At 55.1% G+C, this 18,756-nt stretch overlaps 1 protein-coding gene across 10 annotated transcripts in view; it reads left to right on the forward strand.

The window, feature by feature from the left end:
* Window positions 1-18,756, forward strand: part of AGAP1 (ArfGAP with GTPase domain, ankyrin repeat and PH domain 1) — a 557,314-nt gene that overhangs the window by 142,428 nt on the left and 396,130 nt on the right. For 2 of the 10 annotated variants that reach the window (XM_086720001.1, XM_086720002.1), the window contains exon 1: window positions 9,071-10,571. The exons of 2 other annotated variants lie outside the window; for them this stretch is intronic. In XM_086720001.1, the coding sequence (XP_086576127.1) occupies window positions 9,566-10,571 (1,006 nt within the window). In that variant the 5' untranslated portion in view covers window positions 9,071-9,565. Of the gene's footprint in view, window positions 1-9,070; window positions 10,572-18,756 lie in introns of those variants that run through there. 6 more of the 10 variants (XM_086720005.1, XM_086720007.1, XM_086720003.1 and 3 more) reach the window with 5 other exon arrangements.

The raw sequence follows: 18,756 nt of genomic DNA on the forward strand, positions 1-18,756 counted from the left end.
CACGGCCTTCCTGCCAAATGAAACTGGGCCCGGAGACTCAAGGTCACTTTCCCGAAGTCACACAGGGCTTGCTTTGCATCATTCTGGCCTAAGAGCTCAGCCCCTTAGCCACTCTGCCCAGCAGGGGTGGCAGGGGGCTGTCCCAGGCCCGGAATGCCAGGTTAAGGAGTGGCCGCTTCCTTCTGCAGGTGACAGGGCGTCTCTGAGCGGAATTGTGGCCTGGGCTCCCATCGCTGCAGAAGGGCTGGGCCGGGCTGTCCACTCGTTCTGGAAATCCAGTGAAGGGTGAAGAGGAAGGAAGCACAGTGCACCCTCGAGGAGGTGGGAGGCGCCTGGGAGGGGGCCAGAGGGCACACGGAGGGGAGGCCTCTGTTTGGTTTTTATTCTGTGGGAGATCACTGAGTGTTTTCAGCGCTGGCTGAGGGAGAGGAGGTGATCGTGGTTGATGGAACGTGGTCCGGTGGCCAGCTCTGAGCAGGAGAGGCGAGTGTGGTTGGGGGGCCTGGAGGACAGCAGCTCCGGGCTGTGGCACCCCGTGTTTTCAGGGCAGCCTACGGGTTTGCATCGTCGGAATGGGATCGTGGGGGACCAGGGCTGCGGGGCCCCCTCACTGTGTGGGCAGCTGCGGTGGGGCCCCGTGCTCCCGCTCTTGCTTGTCTGCTTCGCGGACGCAGTTTGTGGTGCCCTGGTCCCGCGGGCTGGAGTTCGGATGGACCCACCCGAGTCCACGGTGGGGTCTCGGGCGTCAGGGACCGGCACTAGACAAGGGACGTGCCGTGGCCTCGGCGGGACAGAGGAGGGTCTGCAGGGTTGGGAAGGACACGTGTCCGCCGAGCCTCCTGAAGCAGGAGTATGAGAGAGAAGACGGATGTTGTGGACGGTTGTGGCCAGGAGGGGAGGGTGGACAGGCACAGTCCTGGGTGGTTCAGGGCGTGACCTTGGGAGGAGGCCTTAGGAAACAGCGAAGGGCAAGACCTGAGTGCAGGAGGCAGTGTGGCCTGGCTGTCCGCATGGGTGCCGTGCTCCCTAGGCGCCTCCCTTGGGGTGTCTGCCAGGCAGTGACAGGAGGAAAGGGGACCTGGGGCACGGCATGAGCACCCACTCACTGCCAGGCCACCTGGTGATCCCCCGACAGTAGTGTCCTGAGCTGGATGGCCCAGGGGCCACGAACGTCCTTGTCCGGATTTGAGGACTTCTGTGTTGGTACCAAACCAGCCACGCCGCTGTCTTCAGCACCTCTCCTAGGGACAGAGGTGGCGCTACAGGGGAGGGTCAGGAAAGACGTCAGCGCCCCACAAATTGTTGGGCCACGGCACTTCTGTCTATCATCCCTCCCCTTCCCCTCATGGAAGGTTCTGGAGCTGGTGGTGATTTTTTTTTTCCCCCCAAGGAGGCGAGCTTAGCACAACATACATCAAGGCGCAGGGAGGAGGCTCCGGGGCTGCCGCGGCTGTTTGGCACCCCCCCACCGCCCCCCCAGAGCAGCGTCTTCCCACCGCAGGGACGCCTCCCCCCTGCTCTGTGCCCGCAGGTTGCTGATGAGCCGTGCGTGGCAGGAAGATGAGACGGCACGGATGTTTTATTTCATCTTATTGTGTCAGAACTGGTCCCCGTGACCCACTTCTCCTCTTTCTCAGGAGCTTTTATGCAAATCGTAAGGAGCAAGGGGGTGGCGGCTGCTACCAGCTTGCGTTTATCCTCCGCCCCCCCGGGGAGTGCGGGAGCTGGTGACACATTGGCTAATAAAGGCAGCAGGGTGGTCACGTGTCTCCCACTGCCGACTGTGGTGGGGGTGGGGGGTCTGGGCTCTGAACCCACTTCTTAGTCATGTTGTTTTCCACATTTAGAAAGAAATATATCAAACCTTCAGGTCCCCTGGGCATAGATAAAAGATTTCCAGATATCTCAGCAGCCAAATCCCAAAAGGGGTGCAGAAGTGATAACTCTGCCCAAATAGGCTTTTCTCGAGCTTTGTAATGGTACGGACAGAAATTCCCAGGGTGTTATTTGTGGCCTGGATGTTTTTTATTTTCGTAGAAGTCCCGGACTTCACAAATCTTGGGCGGGGCGGGGGTGGGGTGGGGTGGTCAGCGGGTCTGAAAACAAACTTGGTAAGTATCCAGAAGTTGTCAAAGCATATTTAAGTGGCTGTTTGACAGCTCATGGTATTTGCTTCCACTCCTGGAGGCTATTCGGGGGCGTCTCTGACCCAATCAGACCCTCCTCGTGTTTTAATTGTAACGTCTGTAGGAAGATGATTGTGCAGATGGTATTATTAGAAGAATCTCTTCCGGCGGATCCTGCAGAGGAAGTTTCACGACCCGACAGGCCCGGTCCCGTGTGCTCTTGAAGATGGGGCAGATTAGGTAATCGGTAGGAATTTCTTGGTCTTTCTCCACACAAATTCCAGAGCTTCTTTGCAGCTGTTCGGGGGACAGGTGCACAGCTGAGTGTTACCGTTGATTAAATCCTCCTGATTCCTCAGCTGTGTGTCCCCAGAGCGCCGAAGACTGGAGAGAAAAGCCGAGCATCCCTGGGGGAAGCTCTGGCCGCAGCCAGTGCCCGGCACCTCAAGAGTGACCATCCGCGGGGGACCCTGTGGTTGTGACGCAAACCACAGAGTGTGGTGTGTGTATTCGTTTCACCAAAGTGACGCTTAACATGTGTGCTTTGAATTTCATCTTGAGTCCCCTTTGTCTGGCGTTTAGCAAGAAGGACCACTAAGACATTTCTGACGTTTTCCTTTGTTTGGGGAGTGCGAAGCTACTCATGAGGGACTCTTTGGGGAATATTTTTAAAGCCAAGGCTTTTCCCCCTTGGCCTACGGAAGCGCGGGTGAGCTTTCAGCTTGGTTTTCTCTGCTTCCTCTTGGCTCCCTGCGCCAGATTGTGTGGAGGAATCTGCCGTATCTGTAAGATGGGCTGGGTTAAGGTTGCTTCCAGCCCTCGCTTGCTGTAAGTGGAGGATGCCAGCCTGGCCTCGTGCGGGAGTAACCGGGAGGGGACAGTGGGTCAAGGCAGCTCCAGACCCGGGGTACGCCGGCCGGAGCAGCCCCGCGCACAGGTCCCGGCAGAGGCTCATTGTGGGAGCTCCCGGAGGGCGAGCCAGCGAGCTTACCTGCGGTCACAGGTGCTCATGCGCTCCGTCGACCCCTTGTATGTGCTGCCCGTCTCCCCCACAGGCGGCTCATGGCCCAGAGTGTTCACACATCATGCTTAGGGTGTTTTCTGATTAAGAACGACACAACGGTGCTTTGGATTTTAAGTCACTGATTTTTGGCAAAACTTAGTTTTATTTCCTTTCCTGCATTGTCATCATGTCCATGATACTTATTGACTTAAACCAACGGTAATTGAGGACTCCTCGGTCACCGAGCGAGGACTCCTGGTGGCCTCGTCTGTCACTCTTGCTCTTCTCCCTATTTGGGGAAGGGTTACTGGAAATAATTGCTTCTTTTCTTCCAGAGGGACCGTCTGGAGCTTTCTCGTATCCTATACAGAGGCAAGAGAGGATGGCTGCATCAATAAAATAATAAAATGAGAACTCGGAGACACACGGGAACCACCCCTTCCCTTTTCACGCGAGTGTGCCTTGCCTGTCCCTTGGGAGCAGCGGTTCTCCCCTGGTGACATCTGGCAATATTTGCACACATTTTTAGCTGCCGTGGCTTGGGGGAGGGGTGTATTGGCATGAGTAGGGGGAGGCCAGGGGTTCTGCTCAGAACCCTACGATCCCCAGGATGGGCCCTCGGCAACAAAGGACCCGAGTCGGGAGCATCCGTGGCGCTGAGGTTGACCACCCTGTCTGGGTGAACACCAAATGCCGCTCCCTCTGGAAGCCGTTTTTGAGTGTTCCAGCAGGAAACAACCGTTTTCTGCCTTCTTCTTACCTGCCTCCTTCCTGTCCTATGTAACACTTCCTTCTGGATAGCGGTTACTTAGGACACTTGGGTGTCCCCTCACCTTCCAGCTACCCCATCAGCGAGCAGAGTGCTCTGGGCACAGTCCGTGTGTTCTACACCATCGTCTGGCTGCTGGGGAGCAGAACACGTGCGGGCAGGTGGCCTCGTGCTGTCAGGTGTGGGGGGGGGGTGTCACAGACCGCCGGGGTCGCCGGTTCTGATTCGCCTTGCAGAATCTTCCGTGAGCAAAGTGCACCCGCGCAGGTGTCCTGCCGAGTGTCAGCATCTCGTCGTGTTCACCTGGCGCCCAGAACCAGGGGAAGGCTGCCCAGAGAAGCCCTTCGTTCATGGGCCACCGAGCTGAACTTGGGGTGCTGCAGACCAGGGCTTGGTTGGGGGGTCTCTCACTCCCCCTCTGCCCTACCCCTCCCACAGGGGCACCCAACTCTGGGCCTCGTATAAAACAGCCTGATTCTCTGATCTCCGGATGCCTTCCGACGGGAAGTGCACTGGAAAAGCCCTCTCCCCGTGAAGTCAACCCAAATTCGGTTTTGATTAAAGTAGTTGCTGACCTGTTGTTCTGGCTCCTTCCATCAGGAGCGTGGTTGGTGCTGCCCATTGAGGTGACACCGTGGGGCCTCCGGTTAAAAGTGAAAAGAGGGGCGCCTGGGTGGCTCAGTCGGTTGGGCGGCCGACTTCAGCTCAGGTCATGATCTCGCGGTCCGTGAGTTCGAGCCCTGCGTCGGGCTCTGTGCTGACCGCTCAGAGCCTGGAGCCTGTTTCAGATTCTGTGTCTTCTTCTGACCCTCCCCCGTTCATGCTCGGTTTCTCTCTGTCTCAAAAATAAACTTAAAAAAAAAAAAAAGTGAAAAGAGCGTGGAGCCCAGGCACAGCCTCCCGGGGTCTTCGTGGGACCGTCCAAGGTTGGGGTGGCCGTGGCTGCATTATTGTTGGCCACGGAGGACAAATGTAGGTAGGACGTAAGTGCTGAGACCTCTTCCCGCTAGACCAGAATGTCCTGGCCTCAGGGACCGAGCCCACTGGCCCCTCCGTGATTTGTCAGGTTCTTACCTCTTTTGTGTTTGTTTTAACCCCCAGCTTATAAAAGGAGAAAAGTGGGGCCCCTAATGAGTCCAGTCCAGGCAGGGTTGACCGCAGGGTCGTCCATCGCAGAAGCCGAGCAACACAGTAGATCTGAGAGCGGAAAGAAAGCCTTCCTTCCCCCCGGGGTGATCTGACTTGAGTCTCATGCCAGAAGGTGAATTGGGAAATTGTGGGTTGAGCACAAATGCCTTTCCTTTTGCTTCTTCTGTATCTTTCAGTCAACCTGCTGCCAGAAACCGGTCTGGAGAGTGCCCCGTGAACTGGGGGAGGGGCTTTGTTGCTGCTGGGGTGGGAGTGCAAAGCCGGGCAAGGTCAGTGGTTGGCTGGTTGCCGTGGCCCACACACGTGGTTCTGCTGTGATGCTGTAAATGTGAGTACTAGCTGGCAAGTTCTGTGAGTTGGAAAGTCAGCTCCAGGAGCAGACGGCTCTGCTGACTACCAGAGATTCCCTTTAACTAAGGCTTATCAGCTCTAGTAACACTTGCGAAATAATACTCTCCTGGAGGATGTTTAATTTATAGATAGCTAGAAATGGCCCAGGCGGGGGGAAGTCGTGGGAAGGTGGCCAAAAGATCCCATAAACCCGGAATAGGAGTGCAAAGCCGGTTGCTGGGGGCGGGGGGGGGGGGAACGACGATGGAATCGGGGTGTACGTAGGGCCGCTCCCCATTCCTAGATCCCTCTGCACTTCTTCCCTATAAGGAGCCCCTGCAGCGTTGAGGATTTGCCTGCCTTCGATTTGGTTTTGATTGTGTATTGATAACACCTACAGACTTTTTTTTTTTTTAAATAAGCCAAAATGGTGATCTATTCTAAGGCACAGAAAAATTTAAGAAATGATTGTCTAGATGGGTCAGTTTAAAAAGCAACAGGAAAAGAAAGCATAGTGCCACCTGAACATACATAGCATGACCGTTTCTATTTTTAAGACAGGTCTGGCTGCATTAAAAGGGGATTTAGATTTTGGAGTGGCAAAATCTGTCTGAGCCTCTGATTCTTTGCATCGGGCGAGCCCATGTATCCAGGGCAGTAGGGAGAGGTGATTCTCCCGGGCTGTTTCAGCCTAGACAGTCAGGCCTGGTGCGGGATCATTGTGCTTGGTGTGGAAAATAAATGCTTTCCTGTGAGGCGAAAGCAGTGTGAGTCAGTGGGCGTCCCGGGCCGTGGCTGAAAGAGGTCCCCTCATTTAGCACCATCCCAGAGATTCCTGGTCATGTAAGGTGGATCAAATGGAACCTTCTACTCTGCGGACTGAGTCCTCCCACAGCAACGTGCAAACCCTGGGCTGGATTCAGGATAACCCTGCCGGCATCGTGCAAGACCCCAGCAGTTCCCTAGTGGAGTGCTCTAGGAACGGGGTTTTACTTTTTACGTTTGGCTCTACGAATACCTCGGATGACAAGCAGGATCTGTGTCTTGACGATGGGCTAATTTCATAGGAAAACCTATCTCCAAACTTGAAAGTTGCCTTGGTCTTAAAAAGCGAGAATAGGTCCCAGGGGAAGTTAGGAGCCCTGGGTTCTGATTCCCCATGAGTCCCCCTCCCCCCGCGAGTGCAGAGGCCCCTGCCTCTCTGCAGGTGAGGTTTGAGTCTCCACTTAAAGCCGGCCTGACCTTTCTGTCCACACAGCTACAGCCTTGAAAGGGTAGACCCCACCCAGTGTTATTAGCGCTCACCCCGGAGACAGACCGGCAGGGCTCTGCTCTGTCTCTCATCCTTGTGCGTCCCCCACACCGGCTTTGTGTGAAACCACGTGGCCTTGAAAACACCATTTTTTTCCCACAACTTTGTGAGTTCTTTGAGGACAGAGGCCCTGCCTTCTCACCGTGTAGCGTTGCGGTCAGTGTCCAACATGCATTTGATGAATAAATGAGCGAACAGAAAAGTGAACAAGTACATGGAAGCTTGCTAGATGTTGGTATTATTTACATCTGATTAGCATCAAGCTCAGCCTTACACATTTCTCTCTCTCTGCTGTTAACAAAGCAAACGGCGATGCTCGCAGGGACCAAAAAAAATGCCACGGTGGCAAGGGGGATGGGCACAGGTAGTGCGACCCCCCAAAAAGACGCCGGGTTCCGCGCTCAGCAGTGAGCTGTGTAGCCTCGGGGAAAGCACCCACCCTCTCTGAGCCCCCTCTGCATCCACCTAAGCTGACGGGCTCTAGAAACCTCATTCTGAGAGCTGGTCAGGGTCTGTGTGCCGCTCTGGAAGTTGCTGGTTCCTGGGTCTTATCAGAGAGGGCTTTTCATTGACACTCTGAAGGTAAGCCAGATCTGTTCTGGGGTTCCCTAACTTTGCACACAAGGAATGTTAGAGGCACTGCCCTTGAACCCTTGAGCGCCAAGAGTAGGTGGGCAGAGCTTGCGACGATTCTGTTGATTGTGGCACTCGTGTCCAGGTACAGCTACCGGGGGTGGTCAGAATTGTTTTAAACTTTTGTTTTAATGGATTTTATCTTTCAGAGCAGTTTTTGGTTAACAGCAGTTTTGAACAGAAGGTGCAGAGAGTTCCCGTGTACCCCCTGCCCCGACCCATGCATAGCCTCCCCGCACTATCCACATTCCCTCCAGAGTGGTACGTTTGGTATAATCGATGAACTGATGTTGGCACCTTATTATCACTCAGAGCCTATAGTTTACCTTGGGATTCACTCTTGGGGCCGTGTATTCTTTGTGTTTGGACAAATGTGTAACGACACATGCCTACCCTTATGTGGTATCATATATTTTCCCCACTCTAAAAATCCTCTGTTCTAAAGTATCTTCTTAAAAGGAAATAGAATCAACCAGCAGTCTCTCTGATCTGTGTCACTAAATCCGCATGTTTAATTTCACTCTGAGTAAAATTCAGATTTCCTCAGCTATAACTTCTTTCCTAAGAGGCCTCGTCGTGCATCTTTGTGTCCTTTTCAGTGCTCTGGGCACGGTGTTTGGTGATAGGCAAGGAGGGGAGGCCAGGACCAGCAGCCACAGAATCCCAGAATGGTGGTGGCCTGCCACGGAGCTCTCTCCCTCAGAAAGAGCGTCTCCTGTGTCTTTTGCATTTCCAGGCCTCGAGAAGCCTGCGTAAGCATCCAGTTTGATTAGCGGACCCTTCGTGACATTTTCCTTCTGACACTTGGAAGAAGCCAATGGAAAGCCCTGCATTCGAGACCTCGGGAAGAACTAACAGGTTGATCTGCATAAGAATATTGTTCTGCATCAGGTCATATCAAGGACCAGGATCTATGTAGCCAGGAGGGAGCAGGCAGGGAAATCTGATGGAAGAGAAGCCCAGCAGGCAGCGTTTAGCACTCCCACACCCTGCCTGGCACACAGCACCTTCGCTGATTCAGTCCTCACAAGACCGCAGAGAGTTTAGCTCTGATTTTCTTCCTCCCCACCTTACAGGTGAAATAGGAGACGGTGAGGTGGTGGACAGGCTTGGACACGCACATTTGCAACACTGTGTTCTCCTGCCTCTTAAACCGGCAGGGGCATTTCCCACACATTGGGGAACTTACTCCTAAAACAGTATTTCAGGAGTGAAACTGCATGGTCCTTCACTTGGAGGGCAGTGGCGTGAACTGCACCATCACAGGAAGCAAAAAGGTCCCTCCCTTGCTCCCTCCTTCCAGGCCATGCACTTGCTCCTTCCGAGTACAAGTATGCAAGTACACTTGGGAGGGGTAACAAGCACCTGAGATCTCTAGCTTTTTAAATAAGTCGTTGTTTGAGTTGCATCCTCCACAGAGCTCTACGGGGAGGACAGATGCTTCAAATAAACTGGTGAGACCCGGCCCATGTTTTCTTTTTGCGGGCCACGCCCTGGAGTGTAGGGTTAGTGTAGGGTGAGGGTTCAGGCCAGGTGCCAGGCCTGCCCCCCGGAGGCTCCGGTCCGCGCGGCGGCGATCCAGCCCGGTGCTTCTGCCTTGCCCGCGGGGCCGCGCTCCCGCCGCCGCCGCCGCGCTCCCGGGACTCGGCCGCCGGGCTGGGCGCGCGGCCCGCGGTCGCTGCACGTCGGCCCCCGCCCGCCCCGCCCCGGCGCGCATTTCCATTTTAAACCGCCGCCCGCCCGCCCCTCGGCCGCGGCCGGCGCAGCTGCCCGCGCGGCCCATTTCGGGGAGTGGCGGAGGCTGCGGAGCCGCGAACTGTGCAGAAAAGGCCTGGAGATGCGAGCGGGCCCCGCGCCGTAGACAATGAAGCCGCGGGCGCCGCCGCCCGCCCCGGGCCCCGCGCGCCGCGGCCGCACCTGCCGGCGAGACCGTCCCCGCGCCTGACCGCCCGCCCGCCCGCCGCTCCGCCCACCGGCCCCGCCGGCCCATGGCTGGGCGCCCCGGGCCCGGACCCCCGCACTCGGGCCGCGCGGCGCACGGGCCGGCGGGCGCCAGGGGTGCCGTCCCCGCAGCCTGAGCGCAGCCCTCGAGGCGAGCGGGGGGGGGGGGGCGTGGGCCCACCCCGGGCGCGCCCGCTCTCCCCGCCTCGCCCCGCGACCGCCCGACCGCGCGTCCCGGCCCGCGGCGCGCTGGATGCGGCGGGGCCCCGGCGGGCGGCGCGGCGGCCACGGCCCCGGGCGACATGTACCTGCTGGACGGCAGCGGCGAGCCCGCGTCTCCGCCCGCGGACACGATGCCGCGCGGGACGCCCCCCCGGAAGACCGTCTACCGCATCTCCGTGACCATGGTCAGGAAGGACCAGCTGGCTGCGCCGGGCCCCGGCGGCCCCGACCCGCGCCCCGCTCGGAGGCCCCGGCCCGCGCGCTCCCCGGACGCGCCCGGGCGGCTGGTGGAGGAGGCCGAGGAGGAGGCGGCGGCGGCGGCGGCGGGCGCTGAGGACCCCGAGGAACGCCGGCCGCGCGCCTGGGACTTCCGCACCTTCCGCACCCGCAGCACCGGGCAGCTGGAGCTCGGGCGGCTCCGGCCTTGCGCACGCGGCCCCGAGCCCGCGGACCTGGCCGGCAGCCCCCCGGCCGTGGAGGAGGGGCCCGGCTCGCCCGCGCCCGGCAGCCCCGACGTGGAGGGGGTCCGAGCCGCGCCCCTGCGGCGGAGCCTCAGCTTCAGGCACTGGAGCGGGCCCGAGGCGCCGCGGAGTCGGGCGCTGGGCCGCGGGAGGCGCCACAGCAGCTCCGGGAGCCTGGCTTGGGCGCCGGGCGGCGAGGCCGCGGCCGACCCCGGGGCCGCCCCGGAGCCCGCGGAGGCCCCCGCGCCGCCGGCCTCGGAGAAGCGCAACACCCTGGACGTGGGCGAGGTGCTCAGCAAGAACGACGCGCTCTCGGACCTGGAGCGCTGGGAGCGCAGCAAGAGCAAGAACCGCACGCTGGACAACAGCGACCTGCAGCGGCTGGAGCGCGCGCGGGCGGCGGCCGCGGGCCCTGGCGGCGCCTCGGAGCACCGGCTGCTGCGCTTCTTCAGCGGCATCTTCGCGCGCAGGGATGGCGGCGCGCCCGGCGGTCCCTCTCCCCGGAGCGGCGCCTCGCGGTCCCGCGGCTACTTCAGCCTGCGCAGGGCCCCAGCCGACGCGCACTCGTCCAGCGCCGAGAGCATCGACGGGTCCCCGCGCAGAGGTGGGCAGCGCGGCCGGGGAGGTGAGGGCAGTGGTGGGAACTGGCCTGGTTCCGCAGCGGCCTGCTCAGAGGACGCTGGGACTCGGGAGCGGCTAAGGGAGCCGCCGTCTCTGGCCGCCAGCCGGCGGGTGGCCACGCCGGGTGGGAGCTCGCGCGCTGCGGGGTTTTCCCCGGTAACGCTGCTGCGGTCGGGAAGATCTTGGCTTCCCCTGCCTCCGGCCGTGTCTGGTGGTGCCTTTCAGGGTCTGTGTCCTCCTGGGGAGAGAGCACCTCGCCAGGCGGTGTGTTTCTAGGGCAGGCGCTGGCACCGCCTTCTTTAAGCGGGGCCATGAGCTCCGTGGGCTCCCTGGCTGTGGTACCTGTGGGCTGCCTGGGACTTGGCCTGGAAGCAGCCGCACAGGTGGTGCGCCCGGCCTCCGGCAGCCGCATTCCTCTTGGTTAATTTTTTCCTCCACCCTCAAGCCTAGTCTCCCTGTAGGCGCTACAGTCTGTGAGTGCGGGTGGTGTGGCCCTCACTGATTGGACGGCGCTCACCTATTGCGATACCGGTGAAGATTGTTCACCCCGGCGGTCAGGGATACAGGCCTCTCCCCACAGCCTCTGGTGTTTTAGCGGGAGAGCGAGTCTGGGACAGGATGCCGTTTGCTAGTAATGTATTCTATGCGGGTAGGATAATCACAGCCCGGCAGCCTGTTCTGAAATTTCATGTTCCCTTTCGCCTTAGGCCCTCCAACAGGGGCCTCGCAGGGAAGGTTTTGAAGGCAGATGTGACAATACTCTCTTGGAAAAATTAGGTAAGCTTGATGGCATTTGGGAGTCAGAATCGTCCAGAAGTCGCAACACACAGATCTCCTTCTCTCCACGTGCGTGGGGGTCAATCACCCTGAAGGGAAGAGGCTGGGGGTGGGTGGAGGGGCTGGGTTGTTAACCCCCTGCTGATGTTGGGGGTGGAGGGGAGACTTAAAGGTATGGTCCCCATGCATTGTGCCGCCGAGAAATCCGTGTGCTGATCACCTAACCCTGCTGTTGGTGGAGATGAGGGGTAGTTGAGACCCTGCGGTGTGTGCTTTTAATTAGAGGTTTTCAGCTGGTAACTCACCGCCCCTGGAGTGCGGAGTCCTCCCCGGCGGACCTCATGAGGCAGCTGGCTGCCCAGGGTCTGTCTCAAAACCACCAGCACAGAGAAATCACTGACCTCGCTGAACTAGTTTGAAGGTAAACTGGAGCTAAACCTTGTCACGTTCTAATGTGCTTCTAATGATTCTTGGAAAGTGTTAGAGAATATTTGAAATTAAGCACTTGAGCCTGCAGTAGAGTTTAAGTCTGATTTTTTTTTTTTTTTTTTAAAAGGTGAGGCCGTAATACAAAGTCACTTGTTGCAGGCTTTCTCTAGTTTAACTTGCTGCCCGTCCCTTGTGGCGGAACGTGCCTTGGGATATTGGAGAAGGGGCTGTGTTCGACTCCAGCCATTACCCACCCCTCCCTGGATGCTCTTGAGATACTCAGAAATGATGGGCGTTAACTTTGTTGAAGTCGGTTTGTGTAAAGTTGCTCCTGCCGTCGTTTGCGTTCCTTGGGTGGAAGTTCAAATCCACAGGACCACAGGCCTACGACAGCAGGCCTGCGTCTTTGCTCTGGGTTTGGCGAAAATAGTGATTAGCTGCCTGGGTTCCGGACAAGCACCCGTGGAGGGGAGGGAGGGCACACGCACGGTTTAGAAAGAATGCGTTTCTTCGTGGTCCCTAGCGATACAAGTTAGAAGTATTGGGGTTTGGGTATTTGGGCGCCGGTCAGGTGGATTGATAATAGATTTGGAAAGTAGAGGCGTAAGGCGTGTTGGAATTTTTCCCTCTAGGGCGGCGTAAGATTATAACAGTAATAATTAGAGTAACACTCGCTTTGTTTGTTTCTTGTGGCCAACCCCTCTCGGTGGAATTGCTTTGGTCTGAGACATAACATTAGCTAGCATTGTGGGTTGAGTAGAAAAACTGAATGTCTCTGAGCTGGGTTATGGCACACACAGTTTGAATTCCAGGATCTCACTTTATTCTGAAGTTCTAGGTAATCACACAAAAAAAGGCCACGTCCCTCACTTGTCTTTGGCTGAAAGGCCTGAAGTGTCCCTATTCTTGGGGTTATTTATTGTAAAGTCAGCGTCTGTCACAGGTTAAGATGCAGTCCCCAAGCTTTCAGGCCTTTTCATGTTATTCCACTTTCCTACTTTTTGTAGGTTTGCTTCCTCTGATACACAGTGTTCAGATTCAGGTGCTGTTTAAGTGAAGCTCTGAATTCAAAGTAAAATACCGTTAGGTAACGTTCAGACACAGCAGAACCCGGGCTCACTTTCCCCATGAATGTCCATAGGGCAGAAGTCCACAAAGTACAAAGTCTTGCCTAAACCAGGTTTGGACAGGTGGGTTTACAAGACCTAGAGAATTTTGCTTTTAGGAAGGTGAGGTGCTGTGTGTTACAGAACGTAGCCAAGTGTGCGGTACTCCCATTCAGAATGAGAAATAGTTTTGCCATTGAGACTCTGCGAAACGTTGCAGCCCCTTTCTGATTTCAGCACTGCGGCTAAACCGTTGTGGAACCGAAATGCAGCATACAGAACGAACAGCGCCTCTAGCTTTCTTTAAGTCTTGGCCACACGGTATTACACTTTGAAGTTCTTGGGGTGGCCCGGTGAGTTGAGCTTCTGACTCTCGATCTCGGCTCAGGTCATAATCTCACGGTTCGTGGGCCCCAACCCTGCGTCGGGCTTTGCGCTGACAGCACGGAGCCTGCTTGGGATTCTCTCTCTCCCCCTGTCCCCCCTCTCTCAAGATAAATAAATAAACATGAAAAAAAAATTCGAAGTTCTTTCAAGTCTAAGGGGAATTAGAGGACATTTGTCACCGGGGACAGGTTCTCCTTTTGTTGGACTCTTTTTCAGCCCTTGTGAATTGGCCATGGGGGAAAAAGACTTTAAGAGACAAAGTAACTGTTACATTAAATAGTTTACGTGACTTCTTGGAATTACAAGCTTCATCTTAGACGAGGTACCTATATGCCAGTAGTAGGGAAGGAAGAGGGTTGATCTTATTTTAAAACACAGGTTCATACATCACGTGCATGTGGTTTTTCTGTATGTTTTAAAAAATTTTTACATTAGAGAAAGAGCAGAGGAGAGGAGCAGAAAAAGGGGAGAGAGAGGGAGGGAGGGAGGGGGAGAGACAGATTCTTGAGCGGGCTCCCTGCTGAACACAACCTGGTATCATGACGTGAGCCGAAATCAAGAGTTGGACGCTCAACCTCCTGAGCCACCCAGGCGCCTCTCTCTCCCCTGTATTCTTCAGGCTTTAGGGTGAGAGGATGGGAGCACCCACCTTTGTAGGGTGACTTTCTTGTACTTCTTCATCCCCGTCATGCTCACCTGTTTAGGCTTTTCCTCTTCCTCGTTACACATCCGCCTCCCAGAGACCCCTGGAAGGCTTCTCTGTCAGGTTCATTATCATCTGGAGCCCTAGAACGTTTCAGAGGGGCTCTGTGTCAGATCAAGGGCAGTTTCCTATTACCTGATGCACATGTACTGGGGGCAGAGTCTGTTGACACAAGTATAATTTAATGCAAAAAAAGATCAAATAATAAATGATGAATTACCCTGTACGGCGTCCCCTCCCACTGCGTGCTCTCTGCACCCCTCCTGTTTGCCAGGGCGGCAGGTGTCTGTAGGGTGTTCTGATGCTGTCCAGGAGGATTGATTACCACAATAAAGTGATTCATTGATAGCCCCGACTGAGGTTAGTTAGCTTTTTAAATTAGTAATTTGCAGCTGATGTGACAGCACATTTTTAGGAGTGGCTTCGTTCTTTAATTTCTGCCTCCCCCGATTTGTACCTTTCAGCTTGCGCAGCTTGATGGACTGTCTTATGGTTAAAAATAAATAAATAAATAAATAAATAAATAAATAAATAAATAAATAAAATTAAAAAAATTGAAGCACAACACCTTCGTGGAGAAAGAGAGGAGGCAGCAATTAAGTGAAATAAAATTGCTGAAAAAACTTGATACCTTTTTATTTGTTAACTTGCTCTGTTATTGGGAAGGGCGTGCATGGTTTTAAAGAAACAGCATAATTCAGTGTCTCATGCGAAGCATTTAAAACGAATTAGGTGCTCCGTATTTGGGAGATCGCATGCTTTTTATAAATGACTCTAGAGAGTAATTTAGGAAAACCTTCATTGTTTTTGTCGTGAGGTTGGATTGGTTTCCTGGAGAACAGAGCAAGCAGCCCCTGAAGGTCAGCCAGGGACGCCCTAAGCAGGCACCGGAGGCTCGGACTGTGTCTTGACGCATTAATTTTCTCCACGTGGAGCCCGTCGTATCGGCATAGTCACCTGTTGGCGCCAGCCGGGAAGATCGTGCCGGCAAAGGCACGTTCAGAAGTCCACCTGCCAAGGACATCTTCCGGTGTCACGTCAGCCCATTGCAGCAATCCGGCTGGTCATACAGTTCACAGACCGAGGACTCAGCTATGAGGCAGTGGTAGTGCTTAACCCTTTTGTTAGTTGCTTGTTTTCCTGTTGCATCAACAAATATTTGTTGCGTTTCCGTGGCATGTTCCGAGCGGGAGCAGAGGGCTAGAGCTCCTGTCTTCAGAGGCCCGACAGCCTGCTGGGGGAGGGAGAGGTTCCTATGAAGCTTCACGGGATACTTAGGGGAAGGCTCGACTGCATTTCTCTGCACCGCATTCCTCCGTTAGAGCACTACTAATCCCAGCGTATGATAATAACCTCGTCCGCATACCTGCCAATTCTGACCGTGAGCCCCTCCTGGGCAGGAAACGAAGCCTGTGTTCTTCCTGTCTGTACGGCAGAGTTAAGGGTACTATGGTTCCACTTGGACTCTTACTAAGCGTTTGTGGCAGGAATTAATGAAAGGGCTGGCGGAAAGAAAAAAGGGAGCAAGGGTCCGTGAGCAAGAGAAGGAGTTATTAGTGAAGACCTCACCGAGGGGTAAAAGGATTTGGGTCTTGTCGGATCACTAGGAGTTGAGCAACTGGAAACGAGGAGTTTCTCCGTCAGCAAGTTGGCTGGGATTTCTGGAGTTAACCTGTAAGAAAATCATTCCTCTTTGCCAACATCAGGCATAAAAGCGGATGTTATGGTTTCCACAGTGAGTTGTTTTGCTTTTTTAGCATAAGGTGTTTGTTTTTCATAGGAAATCTCTTTCAGGCTGTTTCATTTTCTTTTTTCCTCTGCGATGATTTGGAACAATAGTTCATCAAACTGATGTCACAGTAGGGGCGCCTGGGTAGCTCAGTCGGTTGAGCGTCCAACTTCAGCCCAGGTCATGATCTCATGGTCTGTGGGTTTGAGCCCCGCGTCAGGCTCTGTGATGACGGCTCAGAGCCCGGAGCCTGCTTAGGATCGTGTGTCTCCCTCTCTCTCTGTTCCTCCCCTCGCCCACGCTCTGTCTCACTCTCAAAAATAAAGATTAAAAAATTAAAAAAAAATGATGTCAAAGTGAGTAAGATAATGAAGGAAAGTAAAGCTTTTATTTATTAAGGACAGTGACTGAGATAAAGTGCGTACAGCTGCCGTTATATCCCCAGGTGGTGAACAGAACTGGTATTAAGGTCAGCAGATTAGCAAAAAAGAAGGGAGATTATTGTCTTTGCATCATTTTGAGAGAAGAACCATCTGCCCGCCATGGTTTTGCTCTAGGTTTTGTTCAGCCCAGATTAGAGTCTGCTGGGGTGTTGATGTTTACTTGTTTGTAGGCGACGGCCTTTAAAATTCTGTTTCTTGTGATGTTTTTCAGTTGACAGAGGCATTCCCGTTAGTTGTCTAGTCTCTCGTTAATTAAGAATTAATGTAGACGCTTCTGTAATTCAGAATATGTTAACAGCCCACGTCTGGCTGGTTTTCTCATAATCTCTCGTTATCCTCATTTCTTATACAGTCTCGTTATTTCTGTTTCCAGGGTTGGTTTTCAGTTCTAACATCACTCCTGGGCCTAAAGACTCAGAGCTTGGGGAGAGATCTGCTCTCCTGGGTTGGGAAGTGGACTTTTCTCCCTCATTCAGTGCCGGGGGGTGGGGGTGGCACACACCAGTGGGAGGCTTGCAAAGGGCTCATCTGGCCTCTCTGTATCTAACAAATGCAGATAATCTTAAGAGGTGCATTTTTAGTTGGCAGGAGGGAGAGGGAAAACGAGGGTCGCTTTCCTCCATAGTCCTCTGTTGGGGACCTTACCAAGGGCGGAATGTATTTCTGGTGCGATAGCAGGTCCAGGACTTGGCAGGAGGTAGCATGCCACTTGTGCTGGTGAGGACACGGGGCCGCCCCGCCCCCTTTGTTCAGTGGATTGTCTGTGGGTGCCAGTGGGACGCGAGCTCATTCGAGTGGATGTCAGAGGGAGTCTTGTGTTCCCCTGTGCCTGTCATCGCACGGGCTCCTTTCGCTGGTCCTGCGGACGGACGCTTGAGAGCGGAGGCCGTGAACAATGCCTCCGGCCTTTCTGGTGCAGCCCCTGCCCTCTCCAGTTCTTAGCCCAGGTCAGAATCCCTCCAACGGCCACTTCTTCCTTTGATGGGGATGGGGAGCCGGGGCCGTTCATCCGCTTTGTGCTTTTCTGTTCACGTAGCAAGGGCTTTAGAACAAGCAGACACCAGGTGGTCTGTGAAGCACCGGAAACAGGATCCTGACTTAGGGATGCACACCTTTGATTGCTTTCCTGCAACTTACATCCTGTTACCTTAGCACCGGGCAGGTGTGGGAGACCTGAGCAGGGCTGGTTCTGTCTCCTTTGGTGCCACACAGGTGGCCACACATCGATAGCTCCCAGATACTTAGAGCCCTTCCTCCTCCGCCTCCTCCTTTAAAAAAAAAAAAACAAAACAGGGGCGCCTGGGTGGTGCAGTCGGTTAAGCGTCCGACTTCAGCCAGGTCACGATCTCGCGGTCCGGGAGTTCGAGCCCCGCGTCAGGCTCTGGGCTGATGGCTCAGAGCCTGGAGCCTGTTTCCGATTCTGTGTCTCCCTCTCTCTCTGCCCCTCCCCCGTTCATGCTCTGTCTCTCTCTGTCCCAAAAATAAATAAATGTTGAAAAAAACAAAACAAAACAAAACTTTTTTTTAATGTTTGTTTACTTTTGAGAGAGAGAGAGAGGGTGAGCATGAGCAGAGGAGGGGCAGAGAGCGAGGGAGACACAGACTCCGAAGCAGGCCCCAGGCTCTGAGCTGTCAGCACAGAGCCCGACTTGGGGCTTGAACCCATGAACCGTGACATCATGTCCTGAGCCGAAACCATGAGTCGGACTCTCAACCGACTGAGCCACCCAGATTCCCCTGGAGCTTATTCTTCTGATTATTTTCATTCTCAAACTGGAATCCCAGCCTTCTGAGAGTCTGATATCTCTTGCATTCAAGAGTAGGTGCCTAATCCGCTTTCCTGATCTGGTTCATGGAAGGTTCTGGGAGCCAAGTACATTGGAGACACTGGAGATTTTTACTTTGAAAGAGACGCCCGGGAGTGTGGAGACTTGTCTCCCGCTATTTGAGAAGCGGACATAAGAGGGACCCAGTGGAAAAGGATCCTGCCTCACAACGAGGCAGTCTCTTGTCACAAGCCCTCGCGGTTTGGAACAGGCCGCCTTCCTGTGTGCAGAGTTCGCCGTCTCTGGAGGCTTCCACGCCTGGTCCAGTCAGGGAATGTTGGAAGGGGTGCTGTGTTCGCTGTCTGGGGGTTCACAGTTGCTCGTTAGGCCTCATCCCAGTTTTCAGGTCAAGAGCCCCTTCAGGATCGAGGATTTTGATGGTTTTGCACCTGCTGTTCTCCTAGGACCTGGCTTTCTCCCAAACTTAAAGGGGAGGTTTGTCCGTAATTTCTTGGTCTTCTTCCCTGCCCCTGCCTGGCTCCCCCTGTGGCTCCCGGTCTGTTCTGCTGGCTAATCTGCCTGCCAGTCAGAAATTGTCTGCCCCCAACTCCACTGTCTCCCCAGCGGCTCCCCGCCCCCACCCCCCTGGGCCCCAGCTAACTCTTCCTGGGCTCCTGTTCGGCCATTGATCCCCTGGACGTACGGACACCGTTAGTCCCTTGGGCCCCAGGGTGCCGGGGGACGTCTGAGCGTGACATTGTGGCTTTTTCCTTCTTGCTCGCTTTCCTGGGTGCCTTCGCTGGTACGTGGGGGATGCCACGATGATGGCGGGAAGAAGTGTCCTGTGCA

The sequence above is a fragment of the Puma concolor genome, chromosome C1 (assembly GCF_028749965.1).
Source record: "Puma concolor isolate L17-30 chromosome C1, mPumCon1.1.hap2, whole genome shotgun sequence".
Lineage (NCBI taxonomy): Eukaryota > Metazoa > Chordata > Mammalia > Carnivora > Felidae > Puma > Puma concolor.